The sequence below is a fragment of the Alosa sapidissima genome, chromosome 3 (assembly GCF_018492685.1).
Source record: "Alosa sapidissima isolate fAloSap1 chromosome 3, fAloSap1.pri, whole genome shotgun sequence".
NCBI lineage: Eukaryota > Metazoa > Chordata > Actinopteri > Clupeiformes > Clupeidae > Alosa > Alosa sapidissima.
In genome coordinates, this window is record NC_055959.1 from 12,455,970 (window position 1) to 12,471,805 (window position 15,836).

The window sequence follows — 15,836 nt, forward strand, 5'->3', positions numbered from 1 at the left end:
TCTATGGTCGCACCTTCTGAGGAACCTAGCTGGTACTACGTGCAACCTGCTCGTCTGTCGAATGAGACTGGGCTGCTGGCTGAACATGATGCATGCTGTACTTAACACGATGCATGTTTACATTGTGCAAAGGTCCAGCATGCATTACGTTTAGCCAGATTTGTGCCTATAATGTAATACAATACACTCACATTGTACAGGGGTAGGCCTACATAGGTAGTACAGGCTTTTCTCTAGGAAGAAAAAAAAATAGGAACAGTAAAGAAACAACAGTAGGCTAGTCTTTTGATGCCACACGAGTCCATTAAGCCACAGTTTTCATAGCCTCAGTATTTTTAGATTACCCTTAGGGTGACCATACTATGGAAGCATATGGGTAGCTTTATTCAAATGAGAATGCAATCTGCAATATGCAATTCAAAAAGACATTACATTATGCAATTGACAATTCATTATGCAATTTAATATTGCAATTTGCAATAATATCCAACAAATTATATTTTAATCTGAAAAGTGACAATGAAATCCTAAAATCAATTCCAATAATGTTGGTTAAAAAATAGAATAAACATGGATTGAATTGCATTCCATTTTGCCATGGTACTTCAGTCTCAAAATTCAAATGGCAATTCATTTTGCATTTCAATTTGCAATATTCAGTTTCATCATTTAACTGTCAATTCGTTTTGCAATTTAATATTTAAAGTGCAATGTAGGATTGCATTTTAAAAACATATTTGGCAAAACTGTCAATGCCAGCCTGAAAAGATTTTAGATTATTATTATTATATTATTATTATTTTGGGCAAAACGTTTTGCCATCGTTTTGAAGCATTTTGTTCAAATGGAAAAGAAATAGCGCCCCCCCGTGATTGCATTGCACTTTGGTCACGCTCTTTGTATTGCAAAATTCAAATGGCCATTCAATCTGCCAAACGCATTGCAATCTGTCAAGCCACTCGTCAAGGCGGGAACTAGGCTACGTCACTTCCGTGTTTACGTCTTACCCAGTTAGCGCTTGCAATGTAGTGCGGCAGGTTAAGTCCATATTCCAGGACAATCGTTCACGTTGAGATACAAGCACCAAAATTGCCATGAATAATCACTAGAACCTACTTTTTGAGGAAAGCACATTAGCCACCTGAAACTCCAACATGGCGGCTATTCTTAAAGATGGCCGCCACATCAAATGTAAGAAAAACGTTTTCTGCTGTAGAACTTTAATGGCTGGGCGTTTTACATGATCTAGGCATCAATTTGTATGTATTTTAACATGGCAAAATAAATGGTGCAAAGAAAGAAATCTATTTAAAGGCTAGTTTCCAAGATGGCGGCCAGAAATAGTTGGACTGCACTCGAAAATCGTTTATCGAAGCTCACTCTCGAATATCGTTGATCCTCTTTCTCACTCAAATATCATTTATTCTCTCTCTCGAATATCGATCAAGGCCATACTAATTTAAGTTGGGAAGACTGGTGTGAAAAGAGGCAGATGAAGAGTCCACAGTTTCAATTCTGGGAGCTTGTGATGTCAATGCAATTGGTGATGTTCTCTTTGATCAGGTCTTTTAGAGAAGCAAACTTCACTTTGTATTGTCAATCATTGTCTTCACTCATCCCCTTCTTCTTTGCAAACAATATCAACTATGCTAGATGGCTTTCCATACACCTTAGAGACCTGGTCTCTTTACAACAAACACATCCTCAGTTGGTCAATGAATTTCAGCAAGGGAACTTTGTGGTCCACAAGACCCACAGAGTTTTCCGGATTGGCTTTTGATCAAGCCCATGAACAGGCCAATGCAATTGTCAAAGGTGATGGTGGTGCCATTGGAATAACTGAGAATCCATCAGCCCTAATGTGTGTCTGACAAAACCAAAGTACCACCTAACTGGAAAAGCTTCCTGCGAGACAATGACAACAAGACTGAACTTTTTGGGTTTCTAGCTTACCTAATTGTGACTTGGTGTCCAGACAATGGGGTAATTGTGACCAAAGAAGAAAATGTTCTTCGCATAAACCTGACAGCCTGGAAGGCCTAAGTCCTTGCAACCATGAAGAGGCTGACACTAGAATCTTTCTGCATGCCCTTCATGCAGTTGCGTGTAACCTGCATCGTGTTGAACCTGTGCGATTCAGCCCTGTAAACGCCCGGACTTGAATCTGCGAACAGCAGCACCTTGGATTGGGAGTCGAGCGTGCTGACAATTGAGCTAAAAGCCCAGGCTACTAGCTCGCATGCCAGCAGCACACTTGAGGCGTCGGGGAGTGAGGTTTACCAACGTTCCACAAACACAGCTAAGCTACATGCGCGCAGAAGAAATCTGTGTTGATTAAGGCCTGTGACACGGATATTCTGGGGCCTATTAATAGGCTGATTCATGTTCCCTTGCATTTTGCAACTATGAGGTCCATGAATAATTATTTGCACAAACAATAACGGACAGTATAGCTCTTCAACTTGGCCCATTAAAATGTGTATTAACAGTCTAGCAAAGCATTTCATGAATGCCCTTTTGGACATGTCAGTTATTTGCACCACTGGGTAAAACTGCATTTTGTTTTATACTACTGGTATTTGTGCATAGACAATAAAGCTGAATATCATATGAACTAGATGACTAAACTTATGAATATGTAGAAGAAGAAACATTCACAAAAATCCATGACATGACCTCTCTTCTTGATAGCTATTGAAAACTGCATGGAACTGACAGGGATTGTTTTGTTTAATAATAATAAATAAATAAATACATTATGCTGCTGCTTTCCCAAATAAAATGTAGCCTAGGTGTACCTTTCATCAGTCCAGTTGCAATGGATGGACTGTGATGAATTGCCCTACTTGTGATTGTTTAGAGATTTTAAAGGTTTTATAACAATGCTACAAATTGTTTGGCAAGTGCAACAAATCCATTCACCTTTGCAGCGCCAGTAGGCTACTTTGTGAGCGGCCGCAAACACACATTCCAAACAAGCAGACACAAAAGTTTTAAGAGTGGGGGATGGAGTAGAAGATGGAGACAAATTCATTAATATGATTTATTTTTCGCAGCATTGATGTACAGGACTGTGCGGCGGTCATATTTTGTACCACTAGTTTCTTGTCAATCTGCACTATTATATTGAAAAAAGAACATGCACATGCCCCTGCCCCTGCTGAAGTAACCTAACCAACATATGTTTTATTAACAAAAAACAATTCAATTATGCTAAAATTAGTACTAAAATATGCTATTTTTCCCATTAATTGCATCTATCTTCACAATTTAACACATTCTTTGACATTTTATCGTAGAATTGGAAAGTCCAGACCCTTTTACCTATATTTAGATATCAAGATCATCAAAATGTGATTATCCAATCCCAAGCCAAGTCAAAAATCAAGTATAATGGCTTTCAATGGTGGCCATCTTGGAAAATGGCGGCCATATTGGATTTTTTGCGTGGCTAATGTGCTTTTTGGATAAAGTGGGTCCCAAAGTTTGTGCCAAGTTTGATGCTTGTATCACAAAGTGAACGATGGTTTCACTAATCTGCCGCACTAATGGAGGAGTTTGCAGCTGCACCAGAGCCCGTCTACGGATTATTAGACATTCTCTGGCTGCACTAAGGTCTCTGGCTGATTATGTAGAACACCACCGTGTCAACGAGTCTGACTCAATGGACAGATTACTGAAAATGGACGACAGAGTGGGCTATCTAGCCCTACTTGTCCGATTTGATGTCAACCTGGTCCGTTCAAAGATTTCTGAGGCCTTACAGCTAATTGACAGTTAAATGATGAAACTGTAGGGTGTTGAGCCTGACCTTAGCTACCGTCATTGGTCGATAAAATCTCAAACATTTAATTGGTCAGTCAGTCACCTCAATAGCGCAAACTTCCTTGTTTAGTGTAAGTTCACTGACGAATTAAAACGTAAATTTCCATGTTTTTGTCTCGGTCGATATCAACATGAAGCTGAGTGCCTGACCTGCAAAGCAGGCACTTACATGTCGGTCGCAAATAAAGGTGCCAACGACCGACCTACAGGTAGGCTACACAATATTCAGCAAAGCATCGAACGGCAGCGAGGGGCGAGAGCTCATCAGCTAAAGTGACAGTGTTTTTCGACCTTAACATTACGTCTCCAAAAAGATTTTGATGGCACATCAACTCATAACCATAGACTGTAAAAAATATAACATGACTAACACTTCTGCCATTGTCTGAGCGGCCTTCTCTGGACGATTGCCGACCTAGCAACTTTCTAGCTTTGGGTAGGAAACTGCACTTTGGTTATCCCTTTAAACTGCCTTTAAGGGATAGCCTGCACACTTACAACAGCAGATTTCAATAATCCTCTATCTAGGCTACTGTAGCCTATATGCAGGTGAATTAAATATGTTGGCATAACATAAGGGACAGATGTAGGCCTATTTCTTTACAAAAAAATATCTAATAATAATGGATTGAAAAGAGGTAGGCCTAATAATAGACCAGACATGATTGAATAGATATAAGAAAATGGACAACATATCCACATCAGTCCCCATCAACCCAACTGTTTTCACAGGTCAGGATTATTAAACTCTGAAACAGATTGTTCAAAATTATAGAGCTATGCTACTGTAAAAGATTCAGTTTGTATTTTCAGAAACACTTTGGATCAAATTTAGAGATATGCAACATTAAAGATGGGTTGCCATCCAAATATATCTTGCACGTATAGAGCTCGCTTTTATTGTAATTATTGTTTTTGCACATTGAAAACTTTCAAGTGTTCAAAATAGTCTTTTGAGGCAGTGTTTTTCTGTTAGCGTTGGGCCGGCCAATCAAGCTCATTATCATACATAGTCACCATGTCTGTTGACCCCCCCCACACACTTAAGTGTCCTCTTTTTCACAAACCCAAATCTGGTCACCCTATTACCCTACATTATAGTGTCAGTAGGCCTATAATTATCCAAAATCAATCATAAAAGCAGGAAAAAATGTTTTTAACCACAGAATCTGCTGTTATAAATATTGCTGTTATGGAGTATTAACCTTCATAATCTGCCTCAATTCAACATGCCAAAGAAAACATCCTTAACAAAATTAAAATTCTGTGTGAATAAACTTGGATATCTGACCAGACTTTTAGCCTACTGTATGTGAACAGTTCCAAAATAGATGTGAGTTTCATCAGAGTTACAGAACGAGCAATCAGATTCAATGTCCCATTTGTACATCTTAAGGAAAGATTTTAATGGATCTACTTAGCCTACCTATTCGTTTAATTCTGTACATGTTCTACAAAGATGGCGTTAGAATTAATTATGTTTTTAAGGGGGAAAAAAAGATAGGCTACTTTGAGTAACCTTTTTAAACTGCAAATGACAGCACCTTTCATCAATTGGACAAAAAAAAGCCCGAGCTGAAACCTTTTAGCCATGGTCTTCCAACTCTCAATCTCAAGTATCCAGGCAAAAATAAAAATAATTTGCATATTTGCCCCCTTGTCTCTCACCATCTTGTAATGGGTGTCCCGTATACCTGTTTTTTTACAGTGTATAGAGCTCCTTCATTATCTTTGAGACTAAAGCCCTCTTTCTGTGTACATAATGAGCTCCCTCTTGTTAGTAACTATACTCACTATAACCACTGTTCACTATAGGCCATAATCCAATATACAGTGTCCTTCTTCCACAGAAGCCAAACTCTTGGTTAAGTGTGATGTGTCAGCAGCACGCTTCAACCAGTCATCATTTAAGTATAATCAGGCACGTTCCCCCCCTCATATTACAAGGTCACATCAAAAATACTTTCCTCCAGTTCCACTGAATTGAAAATTTTTAGAGCACACCCAACTGCCCCAAGACAGGAAATTGAATTCCTTAATTGAAGTCACTAGGTACCTATTACTACTATGCCTTGTGTTGAATGCAACAAAACTTGTTGTGCAGCGACCAGCTCCGCGTTGTGCTGCCATTTATTTTTGAGCAAGCAAAAGACTGAGGTAAGACAATGCTTGGTTATATTCTTCTCTTTTATTCAGAAGGATGATATCTAAAATACATCTACAAGCCAGGTGAATTTGTTTTAGTTTGTAGATTACTTTCCAATTTTATGTGCAGGGCATGGATTTTGTGCGGGTTTTGTGGATTCATTATTGAGCAAAATTCCTGTACCTCTAGACACAGTCTTTATGTGCTCTAGTCAGACTGAAAATACTTCAGCGCATTGTTAGCGTAACTGATGTGGATGGACCTTGACGATTCAGTGGATGCTTGTGCTATTTGGCCGTTGCTACTCACCTTTTTTTTGTTCATGGGTGGTTGAATATCATAGATTAGACACCATAATTCATGAGACTTCTTCTCTTCAAGTCCCTGAATTATATTTGTTAAATTTCGGACTGGAGACCTTTGTATTTTATTAAGTCATATTGGTTTGGTCAGAGTCTGAAAAACAATACATGTTAAGACTATGGCTGTATTGAAATTGGCATTCACTGATATTACACGTTTTCTGCATTTTGTTAAAAATTTGTGCATTTTATGATTTTGTATATTTCTGTACAAATATACATTTATGTCTGAAGGCAGAATCTGGAAAGACTAAATACTGAATGTATCATTTTGCCTGAACTATGATGTGATTGTGTGTGAACTAAGTTTGCTGATAACTTTTGTAGGCGTGTGAAGTGTTAAAAAAAATGTGCAGTGTAACTATAGGGTATAGTCTATTGCCTGGTCAGTGGTCAGCTTGAACCTTAACCTGGTCTGGTGGTGAGAGTGCTTGAGAAAGAAAAGAAAAGTTTAAGAGCAAGTATTATGAAAAACTGAGGCCTCAACCAATCAGCTCAAATCAAATTACCACTCAGTCACGCACCATGAGACAAGTTCCCATGACAACAGAATGCAAACAACCATTCTATAGTCATCATAGGATGGGTAGGGAGGGGGAAAACAATCAGGATTGACGCCAACCTCAGAAGTCACGTGTGTCAGGGCACATAATAGTTTATCGTAACAGTAATTAACCTTTGAGATATTTCACTATAGAAAATTCCTGGGATAGAACTTGAGGGCATTTCACCAGCGCAGCTCCCGTTGTGCCACAATGGATCTGTTGTTAGCCCTGACAGACTTTTCTTCTAGGGGACAGTAATGAAGTGATTGAATTTAAGCCACAACAATAAAGTAGAGAAACTCGTGCAGCACGAGAGAACACTCTTAATGGCATTATTATGGTCCAGTTGATGATTGAATAATATGTTCCCCATGTTGCTTGTGAATTAAAAACTGTAAATGTGTGTCCCATTTCTAGTTCTAGTTCTAATGTTTTCTCCTATGGATACTTTTCTGATGGCCTTATGACATTAAAATGACTTATTGGTTTGGTATTCAAGGTACTGTATACTCATGCTGGTAAAGAGTAGAGCTGTAGATTTGTTTTTCTGGACAACTTTGATGTTACATAACTTGTTTGTGGTTCAATTAAATTGGCCATGAGTTCAGTATATGCACATACTGTAGGAAGACACTCATTATGTAAGTTGCTTTTTAAACTAAATACGTCACAGGCTGCACTACCATGTGAGTTATGTTGAGACATTTAAACACAACATAAACCTACAGTAGAACCAGTAGTCTACATAAATCAATACGATTTTCGAAGTTGCAGGCACACAGTACAATGTTATAATCCTGGACATCCTGTTATTGACACACTATGCTTCTCTTTCCAGGTAACTTTGTTTGGCTGGTGTCTTGGGTCCTCCCCTCCACAGGATGGCGCTACATGACTACCCCATACCAGACCTTGACATAACCTTGCAGGAAGCAGGCCGGGTCCTCCAACTCACCCTGAGCCCTGACCTGTACATGCAGTACAAAAATGCCCTCTCCCAGCAGAGAGAGATCCTCCAGGAGGCCCAGAGGAAGCTGTCTGAAGCGGGTTCGGGTCGAGAGAACTGGGTGACGGAGCAGTTCAAAAGCCGCCTGCTGTCCTGTGGCGATGCGCTGCCCACCTCCACTGCCATCCCCACAGTCCTGCCGCAGTCGAAGGCCTGGAAGAATGACACTCAACTGGGGAGGGCAGCAGCACTGGTGTGGGCCATGGCCAAGCTCTACAGTGAACCCTGGCTGGTCGAGGGAGATGTGCCAATGGAACGTACGCAGCAGTCAGAAGTGTTTGCTGCCAGCCGACTTCCTGGAAAGAAACAGGATGAAATTAAGGTGAACTTTGGTGATAGGGCATATGCATACTGATTTACATAGCATGAGGGGGAAATATAGCATATTTCATATTCATGTCGGGTTTAAGGTGAGATTCGATTTGATTGTGATTGAAGTGTCATTTTGATTAACTAGAAGAATCCCAAACAACCATATAAACAACTATTTTGATGTGCATAAGGGCTAAAAGAGGGTGGGGAGACTGCAACATATGTTCACTGCATTATATTGTTCATAAGATGTGTTGTCTTCATGTGAAATACCACAAGGAGGACAACAAAACTGTGGTCATGGGTTGGAGTGGAGAGGGGGAGATAGACAGGGTGACAGTCAGAGACAGAGACAAAGACTGGAAGTAGATATCATGTGCACCAAATTACAAGAGGTTGTATAACACTAGTAATGATGTTCAGCCTCCTTTCATTGTTTCAAAGATTATCAACAGCATTTAATCTATATTAGCATTCATCTTCAACACAACAGTAATTTCTGCAGTTCAGTTATTATTTTGTAATACACTGATACACACAAACACATGCCTTCTGATAAGATGTGTTTACTTGAAGGAGCAGTCAACAATCTATCAACAACAATCAAACAATTTCTGTTGCTCCTTATGATCCTCTGTCTGAACTGTGTGTGTGTGTGTGTGTGTGCGCTCAAAAGAACTGTTGTGATGTGTACACACAGTCCTGGCTCTGTAAATGTGAAACAAAGTGGCTTGGATCAATCCATGCACTATTCCAGTTAATCAACACATTACTTTAGGTGCTCAGAGGGTGGGGTATAATTTGATTGGCTGTTGGGCTCAAATACTGCTTACAGCAGATTTAAGGGTTGTTTTCCCCGTCGTGATACAGGTTATACAGGTAGCTACTTTTAGCATTAAGGGGATATACAATAATTCAGAACTGAGTGTGTCTTTTCCATTCCAGCTCTACCCAGACAGTGTTCATGCCATCCTCACCAGCCGAGCCGGAGCATTTCCCATACAGATCCTGCACAGGCCCAGTGCAGAGGGTCCTTTCACCGCCTTGTCTCTGGGGGACATATATGATCAAATAGAACACATCAGTAACCTGCCTGCTGCTGGCACAGAGCAGGATGCCTCAGCCATCTGTGCCCTCTCCTCGCAGCCTCGTAGAGACTGGCATAGCGTGAGGGAAAAGATCCTGAAGAAAGGAGGGCCCACCGCGGCATCCCTGGACCTTATGGAAAGTGCCATCCTGGCTGTCTCCCTGGAGGATGGACCAGCACCACCTGACGTGGCAAGCACCCTCAATGCTATCCGACTTGGGGACAGAGGTTGGAACTGCTTGAGGTTTTATGACAAGGTTGGTAAACGATTCCCTTTTAAGAAACCTAACAGAAAGATACAGAGAGACAGTGAGGAAAAATCAGAGCCACTTTGGTGTGGCTTAAAATAAAGCTATTATCTTGTTCCATGGAGGATGCCTTGTTGATTTGCCAATTGATTAGAATCCTAGAGTTTGGATTCTGTTTAAATGAGTAATCACAGCATATTCCTTCAGTAATAATACTGTGATATTAAATCAAATTGTAGATTGTGTCATATAGGCACACATTATAATAATCAGATTTAAAAGTGAAATTAATGTCTGACTTAAAGGAATGTTCCAGAGCAAAAACAACTTAGGGTCTATTTCCAGAAGCTAACAGGTTCAAACAGTTGTTTGAGAGCATAATTATGTTAATTGGTGCAGTTTTGAGCAAGACAGCATTAACACCAAATTGTCCTACAATGCAAGTGCAAAGGGCATAAACACACGTCAAAAACAAACTCCATTTATCACCACTGACAATTTTCAAAATAGAATGACACTTTTGTGGTAGTGTGGTGAGGTTCTCTACAGACACATTGAAGTATTGTAAACGTTGTAACCAATATAACTGATCCTGTTCGAAGATGATTGGCTAAAAAGCGTTTTTGGGGATGGCTCGAGAAGGAGGCGCTTCTCGAGGGCTGAGGAGCATAAAAGGCAGGCCACAGCCATCCGTAGATCAGATCTCATCAAGGGTACCAGCTGGTAACATCACCTTCACCCTATTGCTTGACAGTTCGGTCTGGACATTGTTTGGGCTGTATTCTCACTGCAATACGGTGAATAATGATCAACAATCTTCAGAGTCTTCCGTCTACATTGTCTCGTTTGGATGCTTGGTCTAGAGTGCTAATAGCTAAGTGTTAGCTGAAAATTGCTAATTGACTAACAGGATTTGGAAGTGGACTTTTTCCACGACACTCCTTTTCAATGTTAATATCGATACTAGCCTATATTGTCACAAACAGCTAAGTGTTCATGCATTTGTTTGAACGCAGACGGCTACTACTAATTTTTTTTTATTATAATCTTTTGAAACACTTACAACGTTTACAATACTTAAATTTGTGTGTGGAGAACCTCGCCACACTACCACAGAAGTGTCATTCTACTGTATTTTGAACCTTGTCAGTGGTGAAAAATAGAGTTTGTTTTTGACGTGTGTCTATGCCCTTTGCTTGCATTGTAAGACAATTTGGTGTTAAGCAAACGACTGTCTTGCTCAAAACTGCACCGATTAACATAATTATACTCTCAAAGAACTGAGGTTAGAACCTGTTAGCTTCTGGAAATAGATCCTAAGTTGTTTTTGCTCCGGAACATTCCTTTAATCAAGTGGACTGAAGAAAATGATTTTAGGGTAAAAAACTCTTTTATTCTTTACAGGTGGTTAACATGGTGGTGTTCAAAGACAGTGCAGCAGGCTTGCTGTTTGAACATAGTGCTGTGGATGGAATGGTGGCTGGGCTTGTGGCTGAAAGTGTCTTTTATCTGTCAGAGTCACAGAATAGAAACTTCATCCATGCCCAGACAGAGAATAAATCTGTAGCTCTTGACACTAGCTTGACAAAACCCAAACCCTTAACATTTCAATTGGAAGGTATAGCCATGCCAAGTCAACCTGCTGAAATATCTACCCCAGAAACCCACCCTATTCTCACTTTTGAAATGTCGTCCTATCCTGATGTTTTCACCATCCTGAGGAGCCAACGAGGGGTTTATGATGCTTGGGTCAACTTTTCCCTGCAGCTAGCCTTGAGACAAACACTTGGGGAATCAGCTGCAAAATACATCCTTGTCACTCCTACACACATGCGCCATTTCAAACATGGTCGCTGTGATCCCACATACTCCCTTACGTCCAGATCTCGGCAGTTAATTAGCACACTTGCTACTTGCATTGGTCCAGATGGGAATCCTCGGTACACCAAGGAACTCATAGGCTTGTTCCATTTAGCACTTTTTGAGCACAAAAATCTAATTAAAGCCACAAAGAGTGGACAAGGTGTAGGGCCTCACTTGGCAGTCTTGCGTCATTCCATGTCCCCAAACAATCCCTTGAAAAAGTTTCTGGATCCTTTTGGATGTCCGTCTGTGTACCTCACAGGAAAAGACCTAATGGAAGGTGTGGAATGTGCAGTTGGAAATGTGTATGCGCGTGACCAGCTAGCAGTCACCTACCTTGGAAGAAAAGACCGGGTTCGTATGGTCCTGAATGGAAAAGGTAGCTTTGCAAGTATATTGGACAAACTTCACACGAACCTGCAAGTGACACTGAAGCTAATTATGCTCCTGGCACTTAGATATGCTGTTGCTGGGCAGATGGGGGCACTTGAGTGTATTCTGCAGGGGGGAGATGAGTTCAGAATGAATGTAAACACTGAAGCTAGAATTCACAGAGGTCCTAATGTGTGCAGCAAACTACCACAGTCATCGGAGATGAAACCGGATTTCACATTGGTGATTCATGGTGGAGCTGGTGAAGATGTGTCATTAAACCAAAAGGTGGTGGAGGTCCTTGAGTTTGCCCTGGAAACTGCCCTAAGCCTTGGAGCACAAGTACTGAGAAATGGAGGGAGCAGCTTAGACGCAGTGGAGAGGAGTGTGGTAGCCCTGGAGGACTGCTTTCTCTTCAATGCTGGCAAAGGTGCTGTCTACAACAAAGATGGCCAACATGAGCTAGAGGCTTCCATAGTGGATGGTAATGGCAGTAACTCAGGATCAGTGGCCTGCTTGCGTACTGTGAAAAATCCAGTGAAGGCAGCCAGACAAGTCATGGAGAAAAGTGTGCACTCTCTGCTGGTTGGGGATGGGGCTGAAGAGTTTCTACAGGGATTACCAGAAAAAGACAAGCCAGTGGGAGCTGAGTACTTTGACACCGATGTGCGCCATAGAGAGTTGGATGCCAAACTCAACAGTATCCAATCCACCAAAAACAATCACCCACAAACTGTTGGCGCAGTTGCCCTGGATAGATGGGGTAAACTGGCAGCTGCAACCTCAACTGGTGGGCTTGTGGGCAAATGGAAAGGCAGAGTGGGCGACACTGCTGTGGTTGGTGCAGGAATATACGCTGACGAGAAAGTGGCAGTGACATGTTCCGGTGACGGTGATGTTTTCCTCAGGCAAACCATTGCTCAAAGAGTTGCTAGTCTGTACAGTCACAAAGGCTACACACTCCAACAGGCCTGTCGGGAGGTGATCTCTGAGAACCTGAAAGGCTGCCAGGCTGGAATCATTGCAGTGGATCACAAAGGCCAAGCTGTGATCGAGACAAATGCAGCTGTCATGTTTGTCGCATCAATGGTCAACAACACAATTCGTGCAGAAGTCTTCAAACCAGCAATCACCTTCTCCAACACAATCTGGGAGACTAATGAACTGGTTGCTTACTTACAACCTGACCCATGGACTCCCGGAGCCACTGTACTAACTCGCAAATCTTTCAGTGGTCCTTGTAGCATTTTCCAGCTTACTGTTCATGACTTCATAACGATGCTACTGGGGGCCCGAAGAGTTGCAAATCTGCTTTGTGAACAACTTGGGGTTCACCGTTGTGCCCTTGTAGTCCATCCCCAGGAAGACCAGCCTGCCCAGATCAAAGTACTGCCTCTGCATGGCCTGGAACCTAGCTGGAGACCACACCTTGCTGGGGAAGAAGAGTTTAACCCCAATGATCCAGGCTACTGCTGCTCTAAGAGTGGCCCACGTTGTAAAGATGCTTACCTTGATAGCATCCAAGCCAAGATACGAGCTAAGCTTCCAACACCTAATGCTCCATCCTGCTATGACTTCCTGGGAGACCCATCACATAACAATCTTTTCTCACGAATTGTACGTGGCGAAGAGAAACAGTGGCGAGTGTGGGAGGATAACAGTCATGTAGCCTTTCTAACTCCCTTCCCCAACACACCTGGACTCACAGTTCTGGTGCCCCGCAAACCACTCTCCAGTGACATCTTCCGTCTAGAAGAAGCAGACTACACAGCCCTCATCCTAGCTGCCCGAAAAGTTGCACAGCTCTTACAGGAAGGTATGAGGGCCCAGGGAGTGGCTCTCATTTTCGAGGGCTTTGAAATCGATTATGCCCATGCAAAGTTGATTCCCTTAGTGGCTTTATCCTGTCCAGAGGTCACTGCTGTGCCACCACAGTTTTCTCAAACCTACCCAGGGTTTGTCACCTCGGCCAATGGCCCACCCGCATCACCAGAAGAACTCAAAAAGGTCCACACTCAGATCACACAGAACAAAGCCCCAAGGTCATGGGAGAATCCTCAAAGCCATGCCACATTAGCGATAACCAACCAATGGTACAGAAATCTCTTCCAGATCCAGAGCACCCTCTTCCACAGCACTGTAGAGTATTTCCATAACATCTGTCATTATGCTTATGCTTTGACCCCCATCACCACTGACACTATCTCATCCCCAATGGGTCTTGGGTCTGACTCAGAGCCTGTGTTTGTCAACATGCTGGGACAAGATGTCTACTTGGCTGACTCCATGCAGTTTGTCCTTGAATATTTCCTGCGGTTCCAGGAAGGTCTACCCGGAGCCTACTACGTCTCACCCAGTTTCCGGGGAGAAGATCCTGATGCCACACATCTGAACCAGTTCTACCACATTGAATGTGAACTTCTGGGCAATATGGATGCCGCCATATCTGTGGCCGAGAGCTTTGTGGCCCACATAACGCAACAAATGCTGAAGAAACACTCTCAGATCATCCTGAGGACAGCTGGTACTCTGTCCCATGCACAGGACCTGCTGAAAAAGCTTGAAGGGGGGAAACCCCTCCCAAGGGTCACCTTGGAACAAGCCATCCCTATGATGCCATCCCCTGACTGTCTGGAGTGGGTTCAAGAGGGCCAGCCTCAGTTTGGCAGAAAGCTCACTCGGAAAGGTGAGCGGGTCTTGATCGAGAAGTACGGTGGTGTCGTTTGGCTGACAGAAATGGATCACCTTGGAGTGCCATTCTATCAGGCATATGTAGAAGGCTCGGGCCGATCTAAAGCCAAAGCCGCCGATCTCCTGTTGGGACTGGGTGAGACTGTAGGCCTGGGAGAGCGCCACCCTAACTCAGAGACAGTGCAAGAGGCCTTGAGGCACCATGCTGTTCCCGAAGAATCATACAAATGGTACATTAACATGCGACAGGTCGTCCCTTTACGCACCAGTGGGTGGGGCATGGGCACTGAGCGCTACTTATGTTGGCTTCTTCAGCATAATGATGTCAGAGACATGCACATCATACCACGAATGAAAGCCAAGAAATACATGCCTTAAACATTGTTCCCATTCAGAAAATTCAGAGTTTGTGGACAACATGAGTGATATGATAGTTATTTCAAATGTCAATTACACTACTTACACAAATATTTTTGAATCAAAGAATCAGATTTTTAGGCATTGTGATGTTTCAGCCTTTTGATATTTGATTGTTTGTCATAAAGGATGTTTAGGAGGCATTTTAAGTGGATCTGCTAATAGTGATTTTATACAATTTTATTATTTTAGAGCATGCTATGATCTTAGCACAAAATATCAAAATATCCTTTTAAAAATACATTTTAATGTCTTTTTATGCTTTTGATTTTTCCATCTAACTATTTTTTATCTGTATTGCTCATGTTTTTTCACAGTTTTTCATTTCATTGTATCTGATTCATTTATTTCTAATTTGCGGATTATCATGTACCTATGAAGTGATTGAGACTTGATGTAATACTTCAATTATTAGTCTGAAAAATGAATTATTTCCAGTCCCAGCTGATAGGCTACTCAGTTTCTAAACCTTACACTATTATTGCTTTTCAACATATCAATGAATAAAGATTATTAACAAAACATTTATTGTTCTTTTTACCTTTTAGCAAGTGTTGGTTTTAGATTTATTTAGTTATTAAATAATTACTACAATTGAATATTAGAAATATAGTTTATATAATAAGTACATAAGAAACACACACACACAGTTTGATAGCTGGAATTAAAGTCAGCATGTACTGCTTAAAAAACATCTCACTCACTCAGCCAATTCTTTCCATGTCAGGGTTCTATCATAACAGGTAAATTACCTCAGGAAATCAGTTATGTCCTGCAAACAGAAGCAGGCGTCAAGTTAGCCCCAGATGCCAATTATCACAGGTCTCCACACCGACAGCCCCAAACAACCTGATACACAAGACATGCATTGACAGGATAAGTGTATCCCCATGACACACACACACACACACACACACACACATTAGGATGGACGCCATGCTACCGCTCCCTAGGCCGCGTGA

The 15,836-nt window shown here is 41.7% G+C and overlaps 2 protein-coding genes across 2 annotated transcripts; both read left to right on the plus strand.

Moving 5' to 3' along the window:
* Positions 1-7,759: 7,759 nt before the first annotated feature.
* Positions 7,760-9,633, plus strand: LOC121704879. Its single transcript, XM_042085416.1, has 2 exons — positions 7,760-8,206; positions 9,142-9,633. The coding sequence occupies exons 1-2, from the start codon at positions 7,760-7,762 to the stop codon at positions 9,631-9,633; spliced, it is 939 nt and encodes a 312-aa protein (XP_041941350.1).
* On the plus strand, positions 9,432-15,112 carry LOC121705841. The gene is made up of 2 exons (XM_042087109.1): positions 9,432-9,540; positions 10,936-15,112. The coding sequence occupies exon 2, from the start codon at positions 10,945-10,947 to the stop codon at positions 14,833-14,835; it is 3,891 nt and encodes a 1,296-aa protein (XP_041943043.1). The 5' UTR covers positions 9,432-9,540; positions 10,936-10,944; the 3' UTR covers positions 14,836-15,112.
* Positions 15,113-15,836: the final 724 nt, after the last annotated feature.

Bases quoted from the DNA above. Each gene is read 5' to 3' on its own strand.
- LOC121704879 (XM_042085416.1), top strand. From the start codon at position 7,760: ATGGCGCTACATGACTACCCCATACCAGACCTTGACATAACCTTGCAG. The intron at 8,207-9,141 runs GTGAACTTTGGT...TTTCCATTCCAG, and splicing joins AGAAACAGGATGAAATTAAG to CTCTACCCAGACAGTGTTCA.
- LOC121705841 (XM_042087109.1), top strand. From the start codon at position 10,945: ATGGTGGTGTTCAAAGACAGTGCAGCAGGCTTGCTGTTTGAACATAGT.